Source organism: Sus scrofa, chromosome 13, assembly GCF_000003025.6.
Source record: "Sus scrofa isolate TJ Tabasco breed Duroc chromosome 13, Sscrofa11.1, whole genome shotgun sequence".
In the NCBI taxonomy this organism is placed as follows: Eukaryota; Metazoa; Chordata; class Mammalia; order Artiodactyla; family Suidae; genus Sus; species Sus scrofa.
The window spans coordinates 132,047,653-132,074,111 of NC_010455.5; the positions used below are offsets into that span (position 1 = coordinate 132,047,653).

At 42.9% G+C, this 26,459-nt stretch overlaps 1 protein-coding gene and 1 long non-coding RNA gene across 3 annotated transcripts in view; one reads left to right on the top strand and one right to left on the bottom strand.

Moving 5' to 3' along the window:
- LOC110256395 overlaps window positions 1–26,459 on the top strand; it is an 87,725-nt gene that overhangs the window by 46,589 nt on the left and 14,677 nt on the right. The gene's annotated exons all lie outside the window — the stretch shown is intronic.
- XXYLT1 (xyloside xylosyltransferase 1) overlaps window positions 19,244–26,459 on the bottom strand; it is a 203,091-nt gene continuing 195,875 nt past the window's right edge. The window contains exon 4 of the mRNA XM_021070076.1: window positions 19,244–24,613. Within this exon, the coding sequence (XP_020925735.1) occupies window positions 24,217–24,613 (397 nt within the window). The 3' untranslated portion in view covers window positions 19,244–24,216. The remainder of the gene's footprint in view (window positions 24,614–26,459) is intronic.

The window sequence follows — 26,459 nt, forward strand, 5'->3', positions numbered from 1 at the left end:
CAACCTCATGGTCCCTAGTCGGATTTGTTAACCACTGAGCCACAACAGGAACTCCTAGATACATAATTTTTTTAAAAATGACCAGATACAGTTCCCTGTGCTATACAGCAGGATCTCATTGTTTATCCATTCCAAATGCTATAATTTGTACCTACTAACCCCAAACTCCCAGTCCATCCCATTCCCACCCCTTTGGCAACCACAAGTGTGTTCTCCATGTCCATGAGGTTTTTTTTTTCTGTAGAAAGGCTCATTTGTGCTGTATATTAGATTCCACATATAAGTGATACCATATGGTATTTGTCTTCCTCTTTCTTACTTAATTTCACTTAGTATAAGAGTCTCCAATTCCATCCATGTGGCTGCCAGTGACATTATTTTTTCATAGATGAGTAGTATTCCATTGTGTATATATACCACATCTTCTTGATCCACTCCTCTGTCAATGGACATTTAGCTTGTTTCCATGTCTTGGCTATTGTGAATAGTGCTGCAATGAACATATGTGTGAATGTGTCTTTTTCACGGCAAGTTTTTTTGGATATACGCCCAAGAGTGGGATTGCTGGGGGATATGGTAGTTCTATATTTTGTTTTCTGAGGTACCTCCATACTGTTTTCATAGTGGTTTTACCAATTTACATTCCCACCAGCAGTGTAGGAGGGATCCCTTTTCTAAACACCCCCTCCAGCATTTGCTATTTGTGGACTTATTAATGGTGGCCATTCTGACTGGTGTGAGGTGGTATCTCATAGTAGTTTTGATTTGCATTTAATAATTAGTGATGTCGAACATTTTTTCATGTGCTTGTTGGCCATCTGTACATCTTCTTTGGAGAAATGTATATTTAGGTCTTTTGCCCATTGTTCCATTGGGTTGTTGTCTTTTTTTGCTGTGGAGTTGTATAAGATGTTTGTGTATTTTAGAGATTAAGTCCTTGTCAGTTGTATCATTTGAAACTCTTTTCTCCCATTCTGTAAGTTGTCCTTTTGTTTGTTTTTTTTATTGTTTCCTTTGCTGTGCAAAAGCTTGTCAGTTTGATTAGGTCCCACTGCTTTTATTTCTGTTGCCTTGGGATACTAACCTGAGAAAATATTTGGGAGGTTGATGTCAGAGAATGTTTTGCCTATGTTCTCTTCTAGGAGTTTAGTGGTGTCTTGTCTTATGCTTAAGTCTTTAAGCAATTTTGAGTTTATTTTTGTACATGGTGTGAGGGTGTGTTCTAGTTTCATTGACTTGCATGTGCCTGTCCAGTTTTTCCAGCACCACTTGCTGAAAAAGACTGTTTTATTCCCCATTTTATACTCTTGCCTCCTTTGTCAAAAAATAATTGACCATTGGTGTCTGGGTTTACTTCTGGGTTCTCTATTCTGTTCCATTGGTCTGTATATCTGTTTTGGTTACCATTACTGTGGCTCTGTAATATTGCCTGGAGTTTGAGAGAGTTACGCCTCCTGCTTGGTTTTTGTTCTTCATCAGGATTGTTTTGGAAATTCTGGGTCTTTTATGGCTCCATATAAATTTTTGGATTGTTCTAGTTCTGTGAAAAATGTCATGGGTAATTTGATAGGGAATGCATTGAATCTGTAGATTTCTTTGAGTAGTATGATATGATACTAATTCTTGCAACCCAGGAGCATGGAATATCTTTCCGTTTTCTTCAAATCCTCTTTAATTTCATTGATTAATATTTTATAGTTCTCAGCATCTTAAGTCTTTTACCTCCTTCACCAAGTTTATTCCCAGGTATTTAATTTTTGGGGTGCAATTTAAAAAGCTATTATATTTTTACATTCCTTTTCTAATATTTGATTGCACAGGCATGCAACCTATTTCTGAATGTTAATCTTGTATCCTGCTACTTTGCTGAATTCATTGGTCAATTGAATATTTTTTTGTGTGGAATCAATAGGGTTTTCCATACATAGTATCATGTCATCTGCATAGAGTGACAATTTTACCTCTTCTCTTCCAATTTGGATATCTTTTACTTCTTTTGTTTGTCTGATTGCTGTGGCTAGGCCTTCCAATACTATGTTGAATAAAAGTGCTGAGAGTGGGCATCCTTGTCTTGTTCCAGATTTTAGTAGGAAGGCTTTCAGCTTTTTTCCATTGAGTCTTATATTTTCTGTGGGTTTGTCATAAATGGCTTTGATTATGTTAAAGTATGTTCCCTCTATACCCACTTTGGTAAGATTTTTTTTTTCTGAATAAAGATTTATAATGACAAAGATAATATTTGTAGTCTAAATTAATCATGCATTTGATGGATCTGCATTTAGAAGTTAATTTTGAACATAATTCCTGAACAAAGATTCAATATCCCATATTCAAATGCTCAACATGGAAGGAGAGATTTTCTCACCTGTCAGCACATGTGAACATCAGAGGACCCAGAGTTTAAAATATGACAAAAAATTGGATACGCACCATTCCTTTACCTTTTTTTGAATTTTTTATTTCCCCAACACACTTTTTTTCCCACTGTACAGCATGAGGACCCAGTTACACATACATGTATACATAATTTTTTCTCCCATTGTTGTGCTGCATTATAAGTATCTAGTCATAGTTCTCAGTGCTACACAGCAAGATCTCATCATTAATCCATTCCAAAAGCAATGGTTTGCCTCTGTTAACCCCAAGCTCTCAATCCCTCCCACTTCCTCCTCCTCTCCCTGGGCAACCACAAGTGTATTCTCCAAGTCCATGATTTTCTTTTGTGTGGAAAGGTTCAATTGTGCCATATATTAGATTCCAGATATGTGATATCCTATAGTATTTGTCTCTCTCTTTCTGACTTACTTCACTTAGTATGAGACTCGCTAGTTCCATCCATGTTGCTGCAAATAGCATTATTTTGTTCTTTTTTATGGCTGAGTAGTATTTCATTGTGTATATATACCACATCTTCCTAATCCAGTCATCTGTTATTGGACATTTGGGTTGTTTCCATGTCTTGGCTATTGTGAATAGAGCTTCAGTGAACATGCAGGTGCTACTATAGATAGAAAACCCTAAGGACTCAACCCAAAAACTACTTAAACTGATCAACAAATTCAGCAAAGTAGTAGGATATAAGATTAACATTCAGAAAGCAGTAGCATTTCTGTGTACTAGCAATGAGACTTTAGAAAAGGAATACAAAAACACAATACCTTTTTAAATTGCACCCCAAAAAATCAAATACCTGGGAATACACCTGACCAAGGAGGCGAAAGGACCTATATGCTGAGAACTATAAAACATTAATCAAGGAAATTAAAGAAGATGTAGAGAAATGGAAAGATAGTCCATGTTACTGGATTGGAAAAACTAATACTGTAGAAATGGCCATACTACACAAAGCAATCTACAGAGTCAATGCAATCCCTATTCAATGTAATCCCTATCAAATTACCAATGACATTTTTCACAGAGCTAAAACAAGCAATCCAAAAATTTATATAGAACCACAAGAGACCCAGAATTGGCAAAGCAATCCTGAGAAACAAAAACCAAGCAGGAAGCATAACTCTCCCAGACCTCAAGCAATATTACAAAGCCACAGTCATCAAGATAGTGTGGTACTGGTACCAAAAGAGACACACAGACCAATGAGACAGAATAGAGAACGCAGAAATAAACCCTGACATCTGTGGTCAATTAATCTTTGACAAAGGAGGCAAGAACATAAAATGGGAAAAAGACAGTCTATTCAGCAAGAATTGCTGGGAAACCTGGACAGCTGCATGCAAATCACACACCTTCACACCATGCACGAAAATAAAGCTCAAAATTGGCTTAAAGACTTAAATATAACACAAGACACCATCAAACTCCTGGAAGAGAACATAGGCAAAACATTCTGACATCAACCTCACAAATATTTTCTCAGGTCAGTCTCTCAAAGCAGCAGAAATAAAAGCAAAAATAAACCCATGGGACCTAATCAAACTGACAAGCTTTTGCACAGCAAAGGAAACCAAAAAGAAAACAAAAAGACAACTTACAGAATGGGAGAAAATAGCTTCAAATGATGCAACGGACAAGGGCTTAATCTCTAGAATATACAAGCTACTCATACAACTCAACAGCAAAAAAGCCAACAACCTAAGTGAAAAATGGGCAAAAGACCTGAATAGACATTTCTCCAAAGAAGATGTACAGATGGCCAGCAAGCACATGAAAAAATGCTCATCATTCCTGATCATTAGAGAAATGCAAATCAAAACTACCATGAGATACCCTCACACCAGTCAGTCATTAATAAGTCCACAAATAACAAATGGTGGAGGGGGTGTGGAGAAAAGGGAACCCTCCTACACTGTTGGTGGGAATGTAAGCTGGTACAACCACTATGGGGAACAGTATGGAGGTACCTTAGAAATCAGTACACAGAACTACCATATGATCCAGAAATCTCACTCTTGGGCATATATCTGGACAAAACTTTCCTTAAAGACACATGGTGGGAGTTGCAATCGTGGCTCAGTGGTTAAGGAATCCGACTAGGAATGATGAGGTTGCAGGTTCGATCCCTGACATTGCTCAGTGGCTTAAGGATCCGGCGTTGCCATGAGCTGTGGTGTAGGTCGCAGATGCAGCTCGGATCTGGTGTTGCTGTGGCTCTGGCGTAGGCCGGCGGCTATAGCTTGGATTAGACCCCTAGCCTGGGAACCTCCATATGCCACAGGTATGGCCCTAAAAAGACAAAAGACAAAAAAAAAAAAAAAAAAAAGACACATGGTAAGAGTTTTTATCATGGATGGATTTTGGATTTTGTCAAATGCTTTTTCTGCATTAATTGAGAAGTTCATGTGGTTTTTCACTTTTCTTTTGTTAATGTGGTATATGATGTTGATTGATTTGCAGATGTTGAACAATCCTTGTGAACTTAGGATGAATCCCACTTTGTGGTATATGATCTTTGTATATTTTTTGAATTTGGTTACCTAATTTTTGCATCTATATTTATCAAAGATATTTGCCTGTAATTTTCTTTTTTGGTAGTATCTTTGGTTGTGTTATTAAGTGATGGTGGCTTCATAGAATGTCTTTGGGATTATTCCTTCAACATTTTGGAAAAATGTAAGGAGGATGGATATAATTTCTTCTTTGTATGTTTGGTAGAATTTGTGAAGCCATCTGGTCCTGGACTTGTGTTTGTAGGCAGTGTTTTTATTACATACTCAATTTCATTCTTAGCGACTGGTCTGTTCAGTTCATCTATTTCTTCTTGATTCAGTTTTGGTGGCTGTATGTCTCTAGAAAGTTGTCCATTTCTTCTAGGTTGTCAAATTTGGCGTATAATTGTTCATGGTATTCTCTTAATGATTTCTTTGTATTTCTGCAGTATCCATTGAGATTTCTCCTCTTTCATTTCGTGTGTGTGTGTGTGTGTGTGTGTGTGTGTGTGTGTGTGTGTGTAATCTTTTTAGGGCTGCACCCACAGCATATGGAGTTTCCCAGGCTAGGCGTTGAATCAGAGCTTTAGCTGCTGGCCTACCCCACAGCCACAGCAATGCAGGATTTTGAGCTGTGTCTGCAACCTACACCACAGCTCACAGCAACACCAGATCCTTAACCCACTGAGTGAGATCAAACCCACGTCCTCATGGATACTCGTCAAGTTCATTAACGACTTTGGGACTCCCCTCATTTCTTATTTTGTTTATTTGCATTCTTTCTCTCCTCTTCTTGGTGAGTCTGGCCAGAGGTTTGTAGATTTTGTTTACCCTTTCAGAGAACCAGTTCTTTTATTGATTTTTTTTCTATTATTTTTTGAATCTCTATTTTATTGATTTCCTCTCTGGTCTTGATAATTTCCTTCCTTCTGATGATTTAGGTTTTGTTTGTTTTTCTAATTGTTTTAGATTATGGGTTGTCAATTTGATATTTTCCTTTTTTGAGGGAGGTATGTATCATTATGAACTTTCCTCTAAGCACTGCTTTTGCATACTCTCATGGATTTTTGAATGGTTGTGTTTTCATTATCATTTGTCTAAGGTATTTGCTAATTTTGCCTTTGATTTCCTCATTGCGCCATTGTTTTTTCAGTAGCATGTTGTTTACTCTCCATGTAGTCATTTTTTCCTCTTTTCCTGTGGTTGATTTCTAGTTTCACACCATTGCGGTCAAAAAGAATACTTGAAATGATTTCTGCACTTTTAAATTTGTTCATGTTAGTTTCCTTTAGATTTTGGAAAAGTTTTCAGCCCCAGTTGATGGTCACTCCTTGAGAATGTTCCATGTGCACTTGAAAAGAATTTACATCCTGATTTTTTGGGATGTAGTGTCCTGAAAATATCAGTTAAGTCTAACTTTTCTATTGTGTCACTTAGGATCTCTGTTGACTTAGTGATTTTCTGCCTAAGAAAAAGATCTGTCCATTGATCTGAGTGGGGTGTTAAAGTCTCCTAACTTTCATTGTATTCCTATCAATTTCTCCTTTTATGTCTCTTAGCATTTGTTGTACGTATTTGAGTGCTCCTATATTAGGGACCTATATATTGATGAGTATAATATCCTCTTTTGGAACTGATCCTTTTATCATTAGTGTCCTTCTTTGTCTTTCTTTATGGCCTTTGTTTTAAAATCTATTTTGCCTGATAGTAGTTTTGCAACTCCTGCTTTCCTGTCTTTTCCATTTACATATAATATCTTTTTCCTCTCACTTTCAAATTGTATGTGTCCTTTGCCCTAAGGTGAGTCTCTTGTAGGCAACATATTTTAGGCTCTTGTATTTTATCCAGTCTGCCGCTCTTTCTTTTGATGAGAGCATAATTCCATTGACATTTAAGGTAATTATTGATAAATATGTGTTTATGGCCATTTTAAACCTTGTTTTCTAGTTGATTCTGTTTTCCAGTTGATTCTATGTTTTTTCCTTCATTCCTTTCTTTTTTTGGTTGGATGATTTCCATTTATTTTATGCTTGTGTCCTTTACTTTTTGTGAATGTAATGTTTGGTTTTGACTTGCAGTTGCCCTGTTTTTAAAGTATTTTAACCCTGTCCTGTATCTGCTTGATTTAGCCTTGTAGTCAAATAGGCTCAAACACATTCTAAAAAAAAGTCTAGATTTTCTTTCATTTATGATATTGATTTTTTAACATCATCATGTATATCCTTTTGCTATTATCGTTTTTTTCAAGTTTTTTTATTACTCAATGAATTTATTACATTTATAGTTGTACAATAATCATCACAACCCAATTTTATAGCATTTCCATGCCAAACACCCAGAGCATCCCCCCACCCCACCCCAACCTCTCTCCTTTGGAAGCCATAAGTTTTTCAAAGTCTGTGAGTCAGTATCTCTTCTGCAAAGAAGTTCATTCTGTCCTTTTTTTAGATTCCACATGTCAGTGAAAGCATTGGATGTTGGTGTCTCATTGTCTGACTGACTTCACTCAGCATGATAATTTCTAGGTCCATCCATGTTGCTAAAAATGCTGGTATTTCATTCCTTTTAATGGCTGAGTAATATTCCACTGTGTATATGTACCACATCTTCTTCATCCACTCCTCTATCAATGGTTTAGGTTGTTTCCATGTCTTGACTGTTGCAAATAGTGCTGTAATGAGCACTGGAGTACATGTCTCTTTGCGAGTTGTGGTTTTCTTAGGATATATGCCCAGGAGTGGGATTGCTGGATCAAATGGTAGTTCCATTTTTAGTTTTCTGAGGCATCTCCATATTGTTTTCCACAGTGGTTGCGCCAATTTACAATCCCACCAACAGTGTAATAGGGTTCCTTTTTCTCCACGCCCTCTCCAGCACTTATTGTTTGTAGACTTTTTGCTGATGGCCATTCTGGCTGGTGTAAGGTGGTACCTCATGGTGGTTTTGATGTGCATTTCTCTAATGATGAGTGATGTTGAACATTTTTTCATGTGTTTTTTTGGCCATCTGTATGTCTTCTTTGGAGAATTGTCTGTTCAGATCTTCTGCCCATTTTTTGATGGGGTGGTTTGTTTTTTTTGGTATGGAGCTGCAGAAGGTGTTTACAAATTTTGGAAATTCATCCCTTGTCAGTCAATTCATTTGCAAAGATTTTCTCCCATACTGAGGGTTGTCGTTTTGTTTAGGGTTTCCTTTGCTGTGCAGAAACTTTTAAGTTTCATTAGGTTCCATTTGTTTATTTTGGTTTTTACTGTCATTACTCTAAGAGGTGGATCTGAGAAGATGTTGCCGTCATTTATGTCAGAGAGTGTTTGGCCTATGTTTTCCTCTAAGTTTTATAGTGTCTGGTCTTATATCTAGGTCTTTAATCCATTTTGAGTTTGTTGTTTGTATGGTGTTAGGAAGTTTTCTAATTTCATTCTTATCCATGTGGATGTCCAGTTTTCCCAGCACCACTTATTGAACAGGCCGTCTTTTCTCCATTGTATATTCTTGCCTCCTTGGTCAAAGATTAGTTGACTGTAGGTGCATGGGTTAATTCTGGGCTTTCTATCCTGTTCCACTGATCTATATTTCTGCCAGCACATATGGTTTTGATGACTGTTTCTTTGTAGTATAGTCTGAAGTCAGGGAGCCTGATTCCTCCAGCTCCATTTTTCTTTTTCAGGATGTCTTTGGCTATTCTGGGTCTTTTGTGCTTCCAGTCAAACTTTAAAATATTTTGTTCGAGTTCCATGAAAAATGTCCTTGGTAATTTGATAGGGATTGTATTGAATCTGTAGACTGCCTTGGGTAGTATAGTTATTTGATGATATTGACTCTTCCAAACCATGAGCATGGTATGTCTTTCCATCTATTTGTGTCCTTTGATTTCTTTGATCAGTTCCTTATAGTTTTCAGAGTACAAGTCTTTTGTCTCTTTAGGTAGGTTTACTCCTAGGTATTTTATTCTTTTGGATGTGATGGTAAACAGGATTGTTTTGCTAATTTCTCTTTCTTATCTTTCATTGTTTGTATATAGAAATGCCATCAGTTTCTGTGTATTAATTTTGTATCCTGCAAATTTGCCAAAGTCATTGATGAGCTCTAACAGTTTTCTGCAAATAGTGATAGTTTTACTTACTTTCCAATTTGGATTCCTTTTATTTGTTTTACTTCTCTGATGGCTGTGGCTAGGACTTCCAAAACTATGTTGAATAGTAGTGGTGACAGCAGACATCCTTGTCTTGTTCCTGGTCTCAGCAGGAATTCCTTCAGCTTTTCACCATTGAGAATGATGTTAGCCCTGGGTTTGTCATATATGGCCTTTATTATATTGAGGTAGGTTCCCCCTATGCCCACTTTCTGAAGGGTTTTTATCAGAGATGGGTGTTGCATTTTGTCAAAGGCTTTTTCTGCATCTATTGAGAGGATCATATGGGTTTTATTCCTCAGTTTGTTAATGTGGTGTATCACACTGATGGATTTGTGGATATTGAAGAATCCTTGCATCCCTGGGATAAATCCCACTTGATCATGATGTACAATCCTTTTAATGTATTGTTGGATTTGGTTTGCTAGTATTTTGTTGAGGATCTTTGCATCGATGTTCATCAGTGAAATTGGCCTGTAGTTTTCTTTTTTTGTGGTATCTCTGTCTGGTTTTGGTATCAGGGTGGTGGTGGCCTCATAGGATGAATTTGGGAATGTCTCTTCCTCTGCAATTTATTGGAAGAGTTTCAGTAGGAGAGGTGTTAGCTCTTCTCTAAATGTTTGATAGAATTCGCCTGTGAAGCCATCTGGTCATGGACTTTTGATTGTTGGAAGTTTTTTAATAACAGTTTGAATTTCAGTACTTGTGATTCGTCCTTTCATCTTTCCTATTTCGTCTTGGTTTAGTCTTGGAAGATTGTACTTCTCTAAGAATTTGTCCATTTCTTCTAGGTTTTCCATTTTATTGGCATAAAGTTGTCTCTTATGATCCTTTGTATTTCTGTGATGTCCATTGTTACTTCTCCTTTTTCATTTCTAATTTGACTGATTTGAGTCCTCTGTCTTTTTTTTTTATTAAGTCTGGCTATGGGTTTTTCAATTTTGTTCATCTTTTCAAAGAACCAGCTTTTTGTTTCATTGATCTTTTCTATGGTTTTCTTTGTTTCTATTTCATTGATTTCTGCTCTGATCTTGATGATTTCTTTCCTTCTACTAACTTTAGGTCTTGTCTGTTCTCTCTTAAGCTGCTTTAGATGTAAAGTTAGCTTGCTTATTTGAGCTTTTTGTTTCCTGAGGTGGGCTTGTATTGCTATAAATTTTCCTCTTAGAACTGCTTTTGTTGCATCCCCTGGCTTTTGGAGTGTCATATCTTTGCTGTCATTTGCTTCTAGGTATTTTTTAATTTCCTCTTTGTTTTCTTCAGTGATCCATTGGCTGTTTAGCAGCATGTTGTTTAGTCTCCATGTGTTTGTGTTTTTTGCATTTTTTTTCTTGTTGATTTCCAGTTGTATAGTATTGTGGTCAGAAAAGATGCTTGATATGATTTCAGTTTTCTTAAAGTTACCGAGGTTGGATTTGTAGCCCAGGATGTGATCAATCATAGAGAATATTCCGTGTGCACTTGAGAAGAATGTTATTCTGTTGCTTTCAGATGGAATGTCCTATAAATATCTATTAAGTCCATCTGGTCTAATGATTCATTCAGGGCCTGTGTTTCCTTATTGATTTTCTGTCTGGATGATCTGTCCATTGCTGTAAGTGGGGTGTTAAAGTCCCCTACTATGATTGTGTTTTTGTCGATTTGTCCTTTTAAGGTTGTTAGAAGATGCCTTATATATTGTGGTGAACCTATGTTGGGTGTATAGATATTTAAAATTGATGTATCTTCTTCTTGGATTGATTTTTTTTTTTTTTTTGTCTTTTTCCCATTTCTTGGGCCACTCCTGCGGCATGTGGAGGTTCCCAGGCTAGGGGTCAAATCGGAGCTGTAGCTGCCAGCCTATGCCAGAGCCGCAGCAACACAGGATCCGAGCCGCATCTGCAACCTACACCACAGCTCATGGCAATGCTGGATCCTTAACCCACTGAGCAAGGCCAGCAATCAAACCTGCAACCTCATGGTTCCTAGTCAGATTTGTTAATCGCTGCACCACAATGGGAATTCCTTGGATTGACCTTTTGATCACTATGTAGTGACCTTCCTTGTCTCTTAAAATAGTCTTCATTTTAAGGTCTATTTTGTCTGATAATGAGTATTGCCACTCCATCTTTCTTTTGATTCCTGTTTGCATGGAATATTTTTTCCATCCTCTCACTTTCAATTTGTATGTGTTCCTAGAAGTGAAGTGGGTCTCTTGAAGACAGCATATATCTGGGTCTTGTTTTTGTATCCATTCAGCCAGTCTGTGTCTTTTGGTTGGGACGTGTAGTTTATTAACATTTAAGGCAGGAGTTCCCGTCGTGGCGCATTGGTTAACGAATCCGACTAGGAACCATGAGGTTGTGGGTTCAGTCCCTGCCCTTGCTCAGTGGGTTAACGATCCAGCGTTGCCGTGAGTTGTGGTGTAGGTTGCAGACGTGGCTTGGATCCTGCATTGCTGTGGCTCTAGCGTAGGCCGGTAGCTACAGCTCAGATTAGACCCCTAGCCTGGGAACCTCCATACGCCACAGATGCAGCCCAAAGAAATAGCAAAAAGACCAAAAAAAAAATTAAGGCAATTATTGATATATATGTTCTTATTGCCATTTTATTAATTGCTTTGCATTTGTTTTTGTTGCTCTTTTTTCTTCTCTTCTTATACTCTCCTCTTCTGGTTTGATGACTATCTTTAGTGTTGTATTTGAGTTGATTTTTCTTATTTGTTTGTGTATCAATTGTAGATTTTTGGTTTGCAGTTACTCTGAAGTTTTGATATACAAGTATGTATATATATGTGTGTGTGTATATATATATGTATATACGAGATTGTTCTAAGTTGTTGGTCTCTTAATTGCAAGTGCATCTCCAGTATCCTGCATTTGTACCCTCGTCTTCTCACAATTTCTGATTTTGGTGGCATAATTGTGCATGGATGATTTCGTATCTTTACTCTATATATACCTTTACTGGTGAGCCTTGTCATTTTTGGTTTTTTTTTTTTTTTTTTCCTGGTCATGGCCTTTTCTACCTAGAGAAGTTTCTTTAGTATTTGTTGTAAAGCTGGTTTAGTGTTGCTGAATTCTCTTTGCTTTTGCTTATCTGTGAAGCTTTTGTTTTCTCCAAATCTGAGAGCCTTGCTGTGTAAAGTAATCTTGGTTGGAGGTTTCTCACTTTCATCACGTTAAGTATATCATGCCACTCCCTTCTGGCCTGCAGAGTTTCTGCTGAAAAGTGTGCTGATAAGCTTATCTGGGTTCCCTTGTATGTCTTCTGTTTCTTTTCCCTAGCTGCTTTCAATATTTTCTCTTTGTCTTTAATTTTGGTCAGTTTGATTAATATGTGTCTCAGGGTATTCCTCCTTGGGTTTATTTTATATGGTACTCATTGCACTTCCTGGATTTGAGCAAGTGGTTCCTTTCCCATGTTAGGGAAGTTTTTGGCTCTTATCTCTTTGAATATTTTTTCTGTCCCTTTCTCTCTTCTCCTTCTGGCACCCCTATATTACGGATGTTGGTGTGTTTAACATTGTCCCAGAGTTCTCTGAGAGTCTCTTCATTCATTTTCAATCTTTTTTCTATTTTCTGTTCCACATCCATGATTTCCACTCATCTGTTCTCCACCTCACTTATTCATTCTTCTGCCTCCTGTATTCTGCTATTGGCTGTTTCTAATGAATTTTCTATTTCAGTTACTGTGTTTTGCATCTCTTCTTGTTTAAGTTTTATATCTTGTATTTTCTTTGCTCAGTGTTTCCTGTAAATTATCCATCTTTGCCTCCAGTTTATTTCCAATGTCTCTCATCATTTTCAGCACCAACAGTCTAAAGTCTTCTTCCTGGAGGCTGAGAGTCTCCTGATTAGCTGTTTTTCTGGGTTTTTTTCTTTCTCCCTTATCTGAGTTATAGTTCTCTATCTTTTCATTTTTATAGTTTTTTGGCCTGGTGACCTTTTTACAGATAATAGAGTTATGGCCTCTTTACTTCTGGTGTCTGCCCCCCCTGTGACTGATGTTGGTATTGGGGCTTGCTGTAGGCTTCCTGATGGGAGGGACTGGTGCCTGCCCACTGGTAGGTGGATCTGATTCCTATTCCTCTGGTGGGTGGGGCTTTGTCTCTAGGTGAGATTAGAGGCTCTGTGCCTGGGGCGTCTTTAAGCAGCCTGTTTACTGATGGGTGGGGCTATGATCCCACCTGGATTGTTGTTTGCCCTGGGGCTTCTCAGCTCTGATGGATGGGGCTAGATTTTCCTGTAATGGCCACCTCCAGAGAAACGTATGCTGATGAATATTCCCATGATATTTCCTTCCAATGCTCTTTCCCCACAACAAGCCACATTCACCCCTGTTTTCCCAGGAGGTCCTCCAAGAACTGCAGTCAGGTTTGACCCAGATTCCTATTGAGACTTTGCTTTGCCCCAGGACCCAATGCACATGAAATTCTGTGTGTGCCTTTTAAGAATGGGGTCTCCGTTTCCCCCAGTCCCTTGGAGCTCCTGCACACAAGCCCCACTGGCCTTCAATGCCAGATGTTCCAGGGGCTCTTTCTCCCAATGCCAGAGCCCCAGGCACGGGGCTCAGAACTTTCACTCCTGTAGGTGAGTTTCTGTGATCCAGTTACTTTCCAGTCTGGGGGGCTTCCCACCCAGGAGGTATGGGGTTGCTTATATTGCATAATTGCCCCTACTACCTCTTTTTTTTTTTTTTTTTTTTTTTTGTCTTTTTGCTATTTCTTTGGGCCGCTCCTGCGGCATATGGAGGTTTCCAGGCTAGGGGTCGAATCGGAGCTGTAGCCACTGGCCTACACCAGAGCCACAACAACGTGGGATCCGAGCCGCGTCTGCAACCTACACCACAGCTCATGGCAACGCCGGATCGTTAACCCACTGAGCAGGGGCAGGGACCGAACCTGCAACCTCAAGGTTCCTAGTCAGATTCGTTAACCACTGTGCCACGACGGGAACTCCTGCCCCTACTACCTCTTGATGTGACCTCCTCTTTGTCTTCTGGAGTAGGATATCTTTTTGAAAGTTTCCAGTCCATTTGGTTGAAGATTGCTCAGCATTTGGTTGTAATTTTGTTGCTTTTATGAGAGAAGTTGAGCTCCAGTCCTTCTATTCCACCGTCTTAATCCTGTCTCATCACTTTTACAGTAGGTTTTTTTTTTTTTTTTTTCCTTTAGCTCTGTATACTGGCTTATTTTACTGATTACTTTCCAATCGTGATTTCCAGCATCCTGTTTCTTCTTAGTTCTTTTATTTAGAGGCGCCCTTTCAGTTTTTCCTTTGGAATTGGTTTAGTATTGCTGTACTCTTTTAGTTTTTGTTTTTGGAGAAATTCTTTATTTCTCCTCTATTTTAAGTGATATTCTTGCTGGGTAGAGAATTGTAGGCTCTGAATTTTTCCCTTCTAGAACTTTGAGTGTATCTTGTCACTTTCTTCTGGCCTGTAATGTTTCTGTAGAGAAAGCAGCTGATAGCCTTATGGGGCTTCCCTTATTATTAACTCTTTTTCTCTTACTGCCTTGAGAATCCTCTCTGGATCTTCACCTTTTCCCATTTATATTATGATATGTCTTGGTGTGTATCTATTTGCATTTAGGCCATTGTTTGGGGCCTTCTGTGCTTCCTATATCTTTATATCTGTTCCCTTTATATTTGGAAAGTTTTCAGCCGTAATTTCTTCAAATATATTTTCAATCCTCATTTCTTTTTCTTCTTCTGTAATCCCTATTATGCATGGATTGGCCTGATTTATATTATTCCATAGATCTCTTATATTGCTTTTATGTTTTTTTCATTTGGTTTTTTGTCTGCTGTCCTGATTGAGTGATTTCCATTATTCTATCTTCCAAGTCACTAAATCATTCCTCTGCTTTATTCATTCTGCTCTGCAGTGCATTAAACTCAGTTTGAATCTCTGCAAATGAATTTTCTATTTTTTCTTGGCTCCCCCTTATATTTTTTATTTCCTTTCTAAAGTTATCTGCATTACTGTTCATATCTGCTCTTAATTCGTTCTTACTCACCCTTAATTCCTTCAGTATTTTCACTATCTCCTTTTTGAACTCAGTGTCTGTTAGACTGCAGAGGTCTATTTCATTGTTTGCTCCTTCAGGTGAATTCTCCTATTCTTCTAACTAGGAATGTTTCCTGAGCTGTTTCATTTTGCTTATATTTTTCTTATTCTATGAGTTTAGGGAAACCAACTACTGTAGTTTTGGAGGGATGTTTACATGCTAGAGCCCCCCTAGTTGTTTTGTTAGTGCTGTTTATTCCTGGCATGAGGGTTTTGGATGCTTTCTGTCTCTTTCCTCAGTGTGTGCAGGCTGTTATCCCCTTGATGTGGTGCTGCATGTGTTTCCAAGGAGATGGAGATAGTGGGCAGGGCTAGTAGCCAGTGCCTGGTTGCTGGACCCTTGGCAGTAGCAAGAACCTCTGGGAAGGTGGTGTGGGCTGCTCCTAGTTGCAGGGCCCTGGGAAGTGCCAGTGAGCCTCAGGCAGGTTTGGGTGGCACCTGGAGCATTTGGCAGTAGCAGGGAATGTGCATTCCCAGGGGAATGAGAGCAACAATAAGTGGTGCTTGATTGCAGTGCCCTCCTCTGTGCTGACCTCTGAGGTGACTGGGGCTGCAGTTTGTGACTATTCATGGACCCCTAGTGGTGGCAGGCCACACCCACCTCTGGAATCAGAGGTAACTAAGATGGTTTGTGTGTGCTGCCTTTAGACCACACTTAGCCCATGCAGGAGGTGCTGCCACCTGTAGCCAGCACAGTAGGAGCAGTCACCTGTAGCCCACACAAGAGGCTCCTTGCTGCCCATATTCCCAACTTCTGAGAGTCTGTGAATGTGCAGGGAAATATATTCCTATGATGGTCTACCCTTCCTCCTCTTGCCCTCCTCAACAATGGTGCCTTGCTTCTCCTGCCAGTCCATACCTCCTCATGGGTTCCCTTGGCTGTGGCACTCTGCTCCCCAACCCTTGCTGCACCACTCCCTAGCTCCCTCAGGCTGTTTCCACACTGCCAACCCTGGTCCTCTCCCAGAACTGACCTCCAGAGCCTGAGTCTCAGCACCTAGCCCACACCCAAGCACCTGAGCTGGGGTGTCCAGGGGCAGTGGTACCAATGGTCTTTGTGATTCTCTCTCTGCTTTTCCCTCCTCAGTTCAGCTGCTGCACTTTTCTCTGTGGCTTTGAGGTCCCTCCGTATCAGCTGATCTTTCTGTCAGTTAGGTGGTTTCCCAAGGTGTGTGTTCTTTGCCTCTTTCACAGATCTCTCTCAGGAGTTCTGGTCCTGTGTTGATTCCTTTTTCTTTCTAACTCTCTTCCTCTTTTTTCCTTTTGTTCTACCCAGTTATGTGGAGGGTTTCTTGCCCTTTTCGGAGGTTTAAGGTCTTCCGCCAGCATTCAGTAGATGTTCTCTGCTAATTGTTCTCCATGTATATATTTTTTTAATGCATTTGTGGGATAAGGTGAACACCATGTCTTACTCCTTTGCCATCTTGATCCCCTCTACCCCAACTTGGATTTTAAATGTGGCCTTGAATGACAGATTCTGGTTCAGCTCTGTTCTGTTACAAAGCAGTCAAGTAAGTTCTAGAGATGGGATGTAACTTGCAAAGCAAGTTGGTGGCCATGGCACAGCAAGGCTGTGAATCTTTGCAGTCTTAAGTCCCACCCAGCCCTGGATAGGATAGTGTCCTTAGCCCCTACTTATTCTCAGAACTTAAGGAATTTTCTTATACCAAGAAAATGGTAGCTCCCTGTATTTATCGTAGTAATGAGTTGGAACTCTAGTCCATGAATAGGGATCAGAGACTTTGATACTTACATTATTTCTTTTGTGAGGATGATAGCCATCAGATGGCTATAACTGGGAAGCTTAGAGAAGTAAAGTATGTTCCTGAAGGCCACAGAGCCATGCTCTCTCACCAGGGGTTGGGGTTCTTGTTATATCTATAGAGCACATCTCTTACCATCAGTCTGGACCCTAGGGTACCCCTCTAGGTGCACATGCAGCCCCCGCTCAGTGTACTTAACCTGTAGCAATGAGACTACCTCACTGTATAGGAACTTCTGCTAGAGCAGGATTGACCCACGCTCTCTACTACAGTGACCCAAGAATCTAACCCATCGCTGGGGCTTGGTAAACATCCATGACATACATAAATCAACAGTGTCACAGCTAGGATATAAGCTTGGGCCCACCTCCTCCAAAGCCCATACTCTATGTGCAGAATTCCTCCTTCCTTTCCCCACAGTGAGCAGGAGGAAATTCTGGCAGAGGCTCATAACTCAGACATCACCCCTGGGAAGGGCAGTTTCTTCCTGGTGTTTGGTTATTGATCTCTGGAGAGCATCCCACCCGTCAAGTTGTCCCAGGTCTTGCTGTTTGTGCCAAGTGGCTTGCCTCCAGCCTGTCCATGGACTCTGGGCCATGTACAGATCTTGGAAAGTGTAGAGGCAGGTGGGTCCCTGGGATCCTGCAGGGATCAGAGTCTAGAGGGAAGGAACGGAAGAGTAGTCCTTGCTTCCTACAGACAGCATACTATCTTCCCTAGTGTTGCCAGCAGAACTGGCCTGACACCGTGGGGCAATCTGGGCTGTAACAGTGGGGGTGGTGTCACCATGGAGAGGTAGCAGCCTATACTACAAGTCTGGGCTCCTGCTCAGGGAGATGGCCAAGAAACCTGGAATAGGGTAGAGCTGAAGCAGGAGAGGCCTTCTGCTTTGAAGGACTTTGAAAGAAAGAACAAAGATTAGTTCAGAGGAAAGCCAAGGAGGAAGATGCAGGAGGGGGGTGGGTTGTGAACAGCTTGGCTGCATGGCCAGGGCTTCCAGAGTGGACACTCTGGTGTGCTGCACAGATAAGCCTACCCTGGGGAAGCCTGTGCCCAGTGACTTGACAGAGTTGAAGGCCTCACTGCCAGGCTTCAACCAGGGCTCCTCTGCAAGGCCACCCCAACCTGGCAGCTCTCTGTGGGGCTGGCTGAGGCCTTTATCACGACTGCCTCACAGCTCAGCTTCTCCCTGCCCAGTTCTTTCCCCCTCCTTTCCCACGGAATCCCCCCAGGAAGCTTCCTGCACATAAACCTCCACCTCAGAGCTCCCTTCCTCGGGGCAGCAAAATCCCTGTAAGGAGAGGTGGGGAGTGGTATGAGATCAGAGTACACAGTGGTTTGGACATGGGGTGACATGGTGGGAGCCCTGGCTGAGAAGTTTCAAAGCACACAGGGTGGAAGGGGGTATCCCAGGGTCCCTGGGGAAAGAGGCTGGGCCAGGAAAGATAGGCAGGAGAGCAGGGGCCACAAAAGCCCCCAGAGGGATGCTGGAGAGAAGGGTTGTCATGGCTTCCTGGATTAGAGATCAGGTTAGCTTTCCTGAAAGGAGGGACAAGATGAGATGGACTCAAATTGACGTTGAAGCTGCCTGTCTGTGACTGTGAAGAACTTACATTTTTCAAAGCATATGTTGACTTAGCCTTGGAAGATTATCTACATCCCTGCCACTTTATGGCTCAGACTGTTGCTAACAAAAAAGGATTATCTGCATCTCTGACAGCATCCTTCAAGCTTGGAAATTCCACACACATCTAGTGGAAACTCTTAGTATAGATTTGGGCTTTGGGTAAAGGCATTCTGTGCTTTGGGAAGTGCCAGGCCCAGGCTGGATGAGGGTGATAGGGTTGGAGCTTCCTGGCTGCCTGGGGTGAGAGAGGGGAGGCCTTCCTGAGAGGGCAGGATGCTGTAATGCAGGAACACCAGGTTCTACCCAGGGCAGCTTGAGTGTGGTTTTTGTCTTTCCTTTTGTTGATGTGCTGTAGATTGATTGATTGTGTTGAACCATCCTTATAACCCTAGAATGACTCCAATTTGATCATGGTATATGATCCTTTTATGTATTGTTGGCTTTGGTTTACTCATATTTTATTGAGAATTTTTGCATCTATATTCATCAAAGATATTGGTCCATAATTTTCTTTTTGTGGTGTCTCTGTCTGGTTTTATATCAAGGTAATGATGGCTTCATAGAATGGCTTTGGGAGGGTCCTCTCCTCTTCAGTCTTTTGGAAGAGATTGAGAAGGATAGATATAAGTTCTTGTATGTTTGGTAGAATTTTGCAGCAAAGCTATCGGGTCCTAGACTTTTGGTTGTAGGAAGTTTGTTTTTTGTTTATTTGTTTTTTTATTACAGATTCTATTTCACTGGTAGTAATCAGTCTGTTCAAATTATCTGTTTCTTTTTTTTTTCATTTTTTTTTTTATTTTCCCACTGTACAGCAAGGGGATCAAGTTATCCTTACATGTATACATTGCAATTACATTTTTTCCCCACCCTTTGTTCTGTTGCAACATGAGTATCTAGACATAGTTCTCAAAAATTATCTGTTTCTTATTGACTCAATCTTGGTACCAAGAGGGAACTCTACACTAGGATCAGAAACACCCCAGACTCAGTGCTCCATGGTCTTGTTCGGACCTGTGTGCAGAGAGCAGGGCTCAGGGGAGGCCTGGAGCACGTCCTATCAGGGAAGAGGGTCTGGCGAGGAGGCAGCAGAATTTCTGAGGCTCTGAGAATGCGGGGTGCTCGGTGAGGCTGCAGAATGAGTGGAGCAGACACATCTTCAGATTTGCGGTATGCCTGTACATACCCTGGGAGCCTAGCCAGTCCCAGGTAAGGAAGCCTTCACTCCAGGAAGGTTTTTGATCTTTGCAAGCACCTCTGGGAATGGCTGGCCAGTCCACTCAAAGAGTGTCCTGCAGGGCATTTCCATGGGGTCCCTGGCCAAGGACTCAAGGCTCGGGCCTCCCCAGGGAAAGACCCATGGGGCGTGGGTCCCTCTGTAGAGCAGCTCTACCTGGGAGGCCCTGTGGGAGCCGGTCACATAAGCCGAAGGCTCAGACAAGATTTTAGCTGCCATAGCTAAAGTCAGTCCCAAGCAGAGGGGCTGGGGCTCGTGGACAGCAGTCGGCTCTCTCTGGATTTTAATACCACCCCCAGTTCTCCAGTGTGTCTGTGCTCCTCACTTGGCCTCTCCGGATTGGGAGGGGGGAGTGTGCTCTCAGTGCCTTTTGAGTGAGTTGCAGTGTGAACGGTCAATTCCAAGTTGGCAACGGGTGCGTTGGGGTCTGCAGTTTCTGCCTTTGATTTCAACCCCCTGCCATGTGCACGTGTGAACCCCAATGGATGCAAACATTACTTCCAACTGAGCCAGGGCAGGTGCTGCTCAGAGATTGAGGCCATGCCCCTTGCCCCCTTGTTTTCACAGATGAGGAAACTGGGCCCAGAGAGGGAGGGGGTTTATCCAAGGACCTGAGAGCTCCTGGGCCCATCTAGGCCTCTGCAGAGTGGAGTCACCAACAAAAATCATCCTACAAGCAAGCATCTGGTCATCTACTCAGTTTAGTGATGACGCTTAATGTCCCCCCCCACCACCATGGCTCATTTATTTTCTAGAAAGGGTGTTTTAAGTAATAACTCTTAAGAATTCACTTGCATCTATGTATTATTTCTCAGCCTACAAACCCTTACACATCTCTTTTCTTCCAACAGCACTTTTTGAGGGAGTTCTCATTAGCTGGGTCTAGAAATAAGGAAAGAAGTGACCTTGCTTGTCCAAGATTGCCAGGGTAGCGAGGGCAGAATGTGGACTCAAAGCCAGGCCTGTCTCAGGGCCTAGGTTCTTGCGATGGCACCCCTGCTTGCTCAGAAATCACTGCTCACCCTGCCAAACTCCATGCCGCCCCACCTAGGGTCTCCGTGCTGAGATCAGCCAGGAGGTCTTAGAATGAGCGGAGGTTTGGCCTTTGGTCAAAGCAGATGACAAGTCATAGATGTAATTGTTTCCTTAGCCCATGAGCCCCAGGGGGGCAGGGGGCCTAGGCTTGGCCTGTGGAACCAACACATCACTCTTTGGCGTGAAGTGATGTTATGGGAAAGGGGATGCCGTCGTTTGGTTTCGACACATATACAAGAATAAATCTCTTCAACAAGCCCACACACCTTGCAAAGGCCACTATCATTGGTGTACACACAAAAGATGACGGTATCAGAAAAGAAAGCAGAGTCTGGAGATGTTATTTATTATTAGGTCCCTTTTATTTGGAGAGCTAGGGCATCCATAAGGAAAGCCAAAAACCCAGAGCCTACGGAACCACGATGATGTTTTCTTATGGATAATGGTAACCATGGCCAAGCATGAGCTGTCACGTGGCCAGGATGATACTTAGAGGGAACTGGGAGGAAGGTGGGTGGCTAGAATTTTATAGCCTGTATTGTTTATTATGGAAGAGTTTTCACTATGGAAAATATAAACATAAATACAGGTGGAGATTTTAAAAAGCACCTTATTCCAGGAAGTGTCTCTTTTCAGACTTCTGATCATCCTTAAGGCATATGCTCTACTTACAAGACAAATTAAACACAATTCGTTATGTTTGCACTGCATGGATCAGAACAGGATCCTTATCAGGAACCAGGCTGCCAGGATTTGTCAGAACGTTGCTCGTGATAAAGCAGAGGAGCACATGATGGCTTTGTTAGTCTGGCAGGGTTAGTTCTTCGCTCTTCACCATGAAGGTGTGAGGTCAAGGCTACTCATGACAGAGAGGGGCGACACTCGTGAGTGGGTGATCTCAAAGGTAAACGAGATTTTGTTTGGCTTTTGCCCATTGTGATCAATCAGCTGACTGCCTTCTCCTCACAATGAAAAAATACACTCATAGCTATAGAAACACTTTAATGTTGTTGAAATGGTTGAAATTGTTGGAAAAATATATTTGCTGTTGTAAGTCTAAATACTCTAGTGTTTCACTCACTCCCCCCCCCCTTTTTTTGGATTGTACTTGTGGCATATGGAGGTTCCCAGGTTAGGGGTCGAATTGGAGCTACAGCTACCGGCTGACACCACAGCCACATCAGATCCAAGCCATGTCTGTGACCTATACCACAGCTCACGGCAACGCCCGATCCTTAACCCTCTGACCGAGGCCAGGGATTGAACCCACATCCTCATGGATGCTAGTTGGGTAACTCAGTGAGCCACAACAAGAACTGCCCAAATAGATGGCTTTTTTAATATGGTGTTTGAAACGCATGATTAATTTAGGAGTTGAACGAATGAAACATAGCAGAACAAGCTCTTTAAATATTTACAAACACCATACACATATATATGTAATTTAAAGACTAACACTAGGATCATACTGTCCATGTAACTCTGTATTTTGCATTCTCAGTAGCACATTGTAAGCATTTTCCAAAGCATTATTTTTTAAAAATATGATTTTCAATGCCTAAAGTACTCCATTGTATGGATTAACATAGGTTATTTATCCACTCCCCTATTCAGCAGTTTAAATTGCTCTCAATTTCTTTCTACTATAAAAAAGGCTGGGATAAACAAGGACCCTCTGTCCACAAATCTCGTTATTTTCTTACAACAAATTTTAGAAATTCTGAATGAGCTTCATGAGATTTTTATGAGCATCAGTGATAGTGCATGTTCTCACACTCCTAATACAATGCTGGGCACGCAGCAGGCATTCAGTAATTGGTAGCTAAGAACAGGGAATCAGGCACCTAAGAAGACAGACCAGCTCTGCGAGAGCTGAGTTAGAAATGTGTGCTCCGCTTCATCAGACGATGAGGTGACCAGACTGTCAGGGCTATGCTTGATGAGCAGGGATGAGGTGGTGGGTTTTGCTCCCAGGAGCAGATAGGCCTGCGCACAAGTTCGAACGAAATGATTCTCTATTTTGAGTCCAATACAACACTGCTGGCCTCCCCGCTGCCTTCCCAGACATGCTCCCCCTTAGGCCTGGGGGACCCGCTGTGAGCACCCCAGCTTAATCCTGTGGGGAGGGAGACGTTGAATGACAGTGACCACACTCTTGATTCAGAACCTTCAGGTAGTAGAAAACTGATCAGAGAGCAAACAGTATAAACCACTGCATTCTCAAAGATTATTATTCCCACTCCTGGAGAGAAAAAAAAAAAGTAAATGCAATTGAAATAAGATGAAAGTTCAACAACATTTTCCCCCGAGGACCATGGCTAGATGATACAGAATGGACCATGTTTGCAGTCCGCTTACAGGAGAACTCATTAAAAGCAGAAATCAGGAAATGACAGCCCGGAGTTCTCCTGTGACACAGCCGGCTAAAGATCCGGTATTGTCACTACAGCGGTTTGGGTGGCTGCTGTGGTGTGGGTTTGATCCCTGGCCCAGGAACCTTCCACATGCTGTGAGTGCTGCCACAAAGAAAGAAATGACAGCCTAATTTCTTCTAAGGTATAGAGTCTGACCTGGTGCAACAAAGTCACAAGGGTGATTCTGCTAAATCAAGAGACTAGAATGCTTGTAAGCCTAAGAGCGAGACCCCTTCCAAGCTGCACAGGTGCTGCTGGGCTCCTTTTTGGAATGGGTCTTCCCAATCCAGGCACCCTTGGGAATGGCCCATCTCTGTTCTTTGATGGCGAGTTTGATTTCTGAGCAGAGTCTGGTCACCTGGCGCTGGCACGGGTGAGTCAGGGATAATGAGCTTCTGTAATGCAATTGGGAGCGAAATGCGAGAGAAATGCTATGAAGGCTAAAATAATGAGTCCAGGTTTCCTCTGTGGGCCACAATTGGTGCTGAAGGCCCTCCCCAGAGAGGAGGTGATCTTTACACCTGTGCCGGGTGACGTGAGCACCGTGGCAAGAAGCACACAGCCTCCCAGGGTGTGCACGTGGAAGGCTGGCATTCGTTTGGATGCTTCAACTCTGGGCCGGTTGTTAAAACCCTGGCTCACGTATTCAGAGGGGGCATTGGGAGCTACAGCAGTACTCTTTCTCTCTCACCTGTTGATTGAAAATAAATTGATTTTTGGTCCAGGAAAGCCCAGTTCTTAAAAGGACTTCCATGCTTTGGGGGCTGAAGGCAAGGGGGACCGTTTTCTTCCTTCTTTTCAAAGGCTTCCTAGCCCACCAGGCCAGGGCTATGTGTTCATCCTTCACGACACTTGGCCCCCTGGCCACAAAAGGGTCCCAAGCACCAGTGGGGTACAGGCCAGTCGTCACTAGGTGGCCTCAGGACAATGACCCGCAGTGGGAGAGCTGCAGCACCTGGTCACAAGGACATCCTTGTGGTGTCTCTGTAGGAGTTGGGACAGCACTCCAGGCCTGTCGGGGCACCCTGCCCCTCTCCTTCCCCAGAGCCCGAGGACCCAGCGGATGAGAGGTGCCTAGGCCTCTGGGATGGGTGTGTTGCAGTTCCCATGGTAGATCTTGACGTGGCCCTCGCAGCGGAAGTAGGCATCAAAGACGTCGCTGTAGCCGTGGTCCCTCCACCAGGTGCAGAGCTGCCGGTTCCAGGTACAGTCCAGCACATGGAAGAGCTCAGGATGCTCCATGCCGATCATGGTGAAGAAGTCCTGGTCCCCGAGGTGACCCCGGAAGCGGTACTTGGCGGCCAGCTGCTGCACCTGCGCCGGCTCCAGCAGGCGGCTGTACAGCGGGGACTGGCGCATGGCCTCCAGGTTGAGCAGCATCACCCCGCTGTTGAAGCCGGGGAGCCCGTCGGGGGGAGGGCCCCCGACCCGGGTCTTGGGGTTCTCGTGGCGGAACTGCCAGAACGTGTGCCTGGGAAGGGGAAAGAGAAGAGACTTAGCTTGCTGTGGGGGGGAGCAGCCTGCCAGCCCTTTCCCTGGGTCTTCAGGAGCACCCTGCAGGGAGGCTCCGTTTTCGCTCCAGTTTCAGGGGAACGGAGACATCCTGAGGTTCAGAAGCTGGATGGATCATTGCGCCAGCAAGAGGAGAGCCAGTCTGAGTCTCCCGAGGCCAAGGCTCATGCTCTGCCTGCCACCCTCGGCCACCACGGGATGACATCATTGTCACCATTGCTCACATTTGTACAGACTCGGGGAACGGCAGGCACCGTCCCCTCTGAGACAATACGTCACCGCACACGCGAGGTGTCAGAGAGGCTTGGGAACTTCCCCAAAGTCACACAACCAGCAACCAGCACAAGCAGCAACTCAACCCAGCATCCAGCTCCAGCATCTAGTCTGAAGGTACAACAATCTAGGTGGTGATGGGATAAAGACACAGGGAGCTAAACGCAGGCTGAATCAAAATCGGTTTCTTTTTGCTTGAAAATAAGTCACTTTTCCTAAAGACCCCCATGCCTTGCATTTCTGAAACTGCAAAAAGCAGCTGCAGGACAGTCAGGTAGAATTACGGTTGTTTTAGAGAGAAGGTCAGCTCGATTGATTTCAATTTCTCTCTAGGCAGATTTAGAAATCCAGCCTAGGCCCACAGCTCACGGATGCTAGAGCCAGGGGGCCACCTTTTAGGTCCTCGGTCCAAATGCTTCCATTTGGAGAAGGGAAGTCGGATCCAGAACCCTCCCCAGGGATGAGAAGATTAGAGCACTAGCCACTCGGTTCTCCCCCATCCTCCCTATCAAGTTCCTGCACTGGGTGGGCAGAGAGAGCCCCAGGCTGCACACCCCCTGAGATAATGCAGTCACAGCAGAGGGGCCTGCGGCCTGGAGGAAAGAGGAATGACTGAGAGCCTTTTGTTCCAGGCAGGGGCAGGCGGGGGAGGGTTCCCACCTACTTTACCAGCTTTACCCCTTCCCTAGTCAGTAAATTGGGAAATGCATCATGGCAAAATCAGCTCTGTTCCAAGCCTGGTAATGCCACCCTCTGGCCTCGCACGGAGCAGCTCCCCAACCAATCTCAGGGCAGGAGCTAGGTGGTGAAGTGACGGTGGCGCAGTGGAAAGAAAACCAGAGGCCTGGCTATCCCCGTCCATTTTCCACTTCTAACACATTTTCCCAGGTCTGGGAATCGAGACGCCTTCCTTGAGGTCTTGCATATCACAAAGGGGCCGAAAGTGTGCTCATGGCCAGGGGCAGTGCATTCCATTTGGACATTCTTACAGATGGAACACACAGGTTCATTGTCTAAATTTCACCATAATTGGACTGGGAGAGGAGCAGAGCTCTGGCGCCTACTTGGTGATAACAACCTTGGCAAAAATAAGCTTCCAAAGAGCAAACAGAGATGCTGGATCTTTCCAGCCACTAAAGCCTGCAGTGATGGGATCATAGCGGGGTAAGAATGCAGTTTGACAACTGCTAGTTCATTTAACCATGTTTCTTCCTAATGGTTAATTTGAGGAACAGGTTGCAAACCAACCAAAATTCTACCAATAGACCTGGGCCACCACAGCATGGTAAAGGAGGGACCCTCCAACCAGGGGAGGGTTTTTTTTGGGGGGGGGTTGTTTGTTTTGTTCTTTATTTTACTATTCTAGTTGGAAATTTTAATAACCCTCTCAGTAACTGACCAAGTAGAAAAAGGATATTGAAGATCTGAACCAACTTGGCCTAGGCAACATTTGTAGAAGATCAACCAACTTGGCCTAGGCAACATTTGTAGAACTTGCTACCCAACAACAGCAGAACACCTGTTTTTTGTCT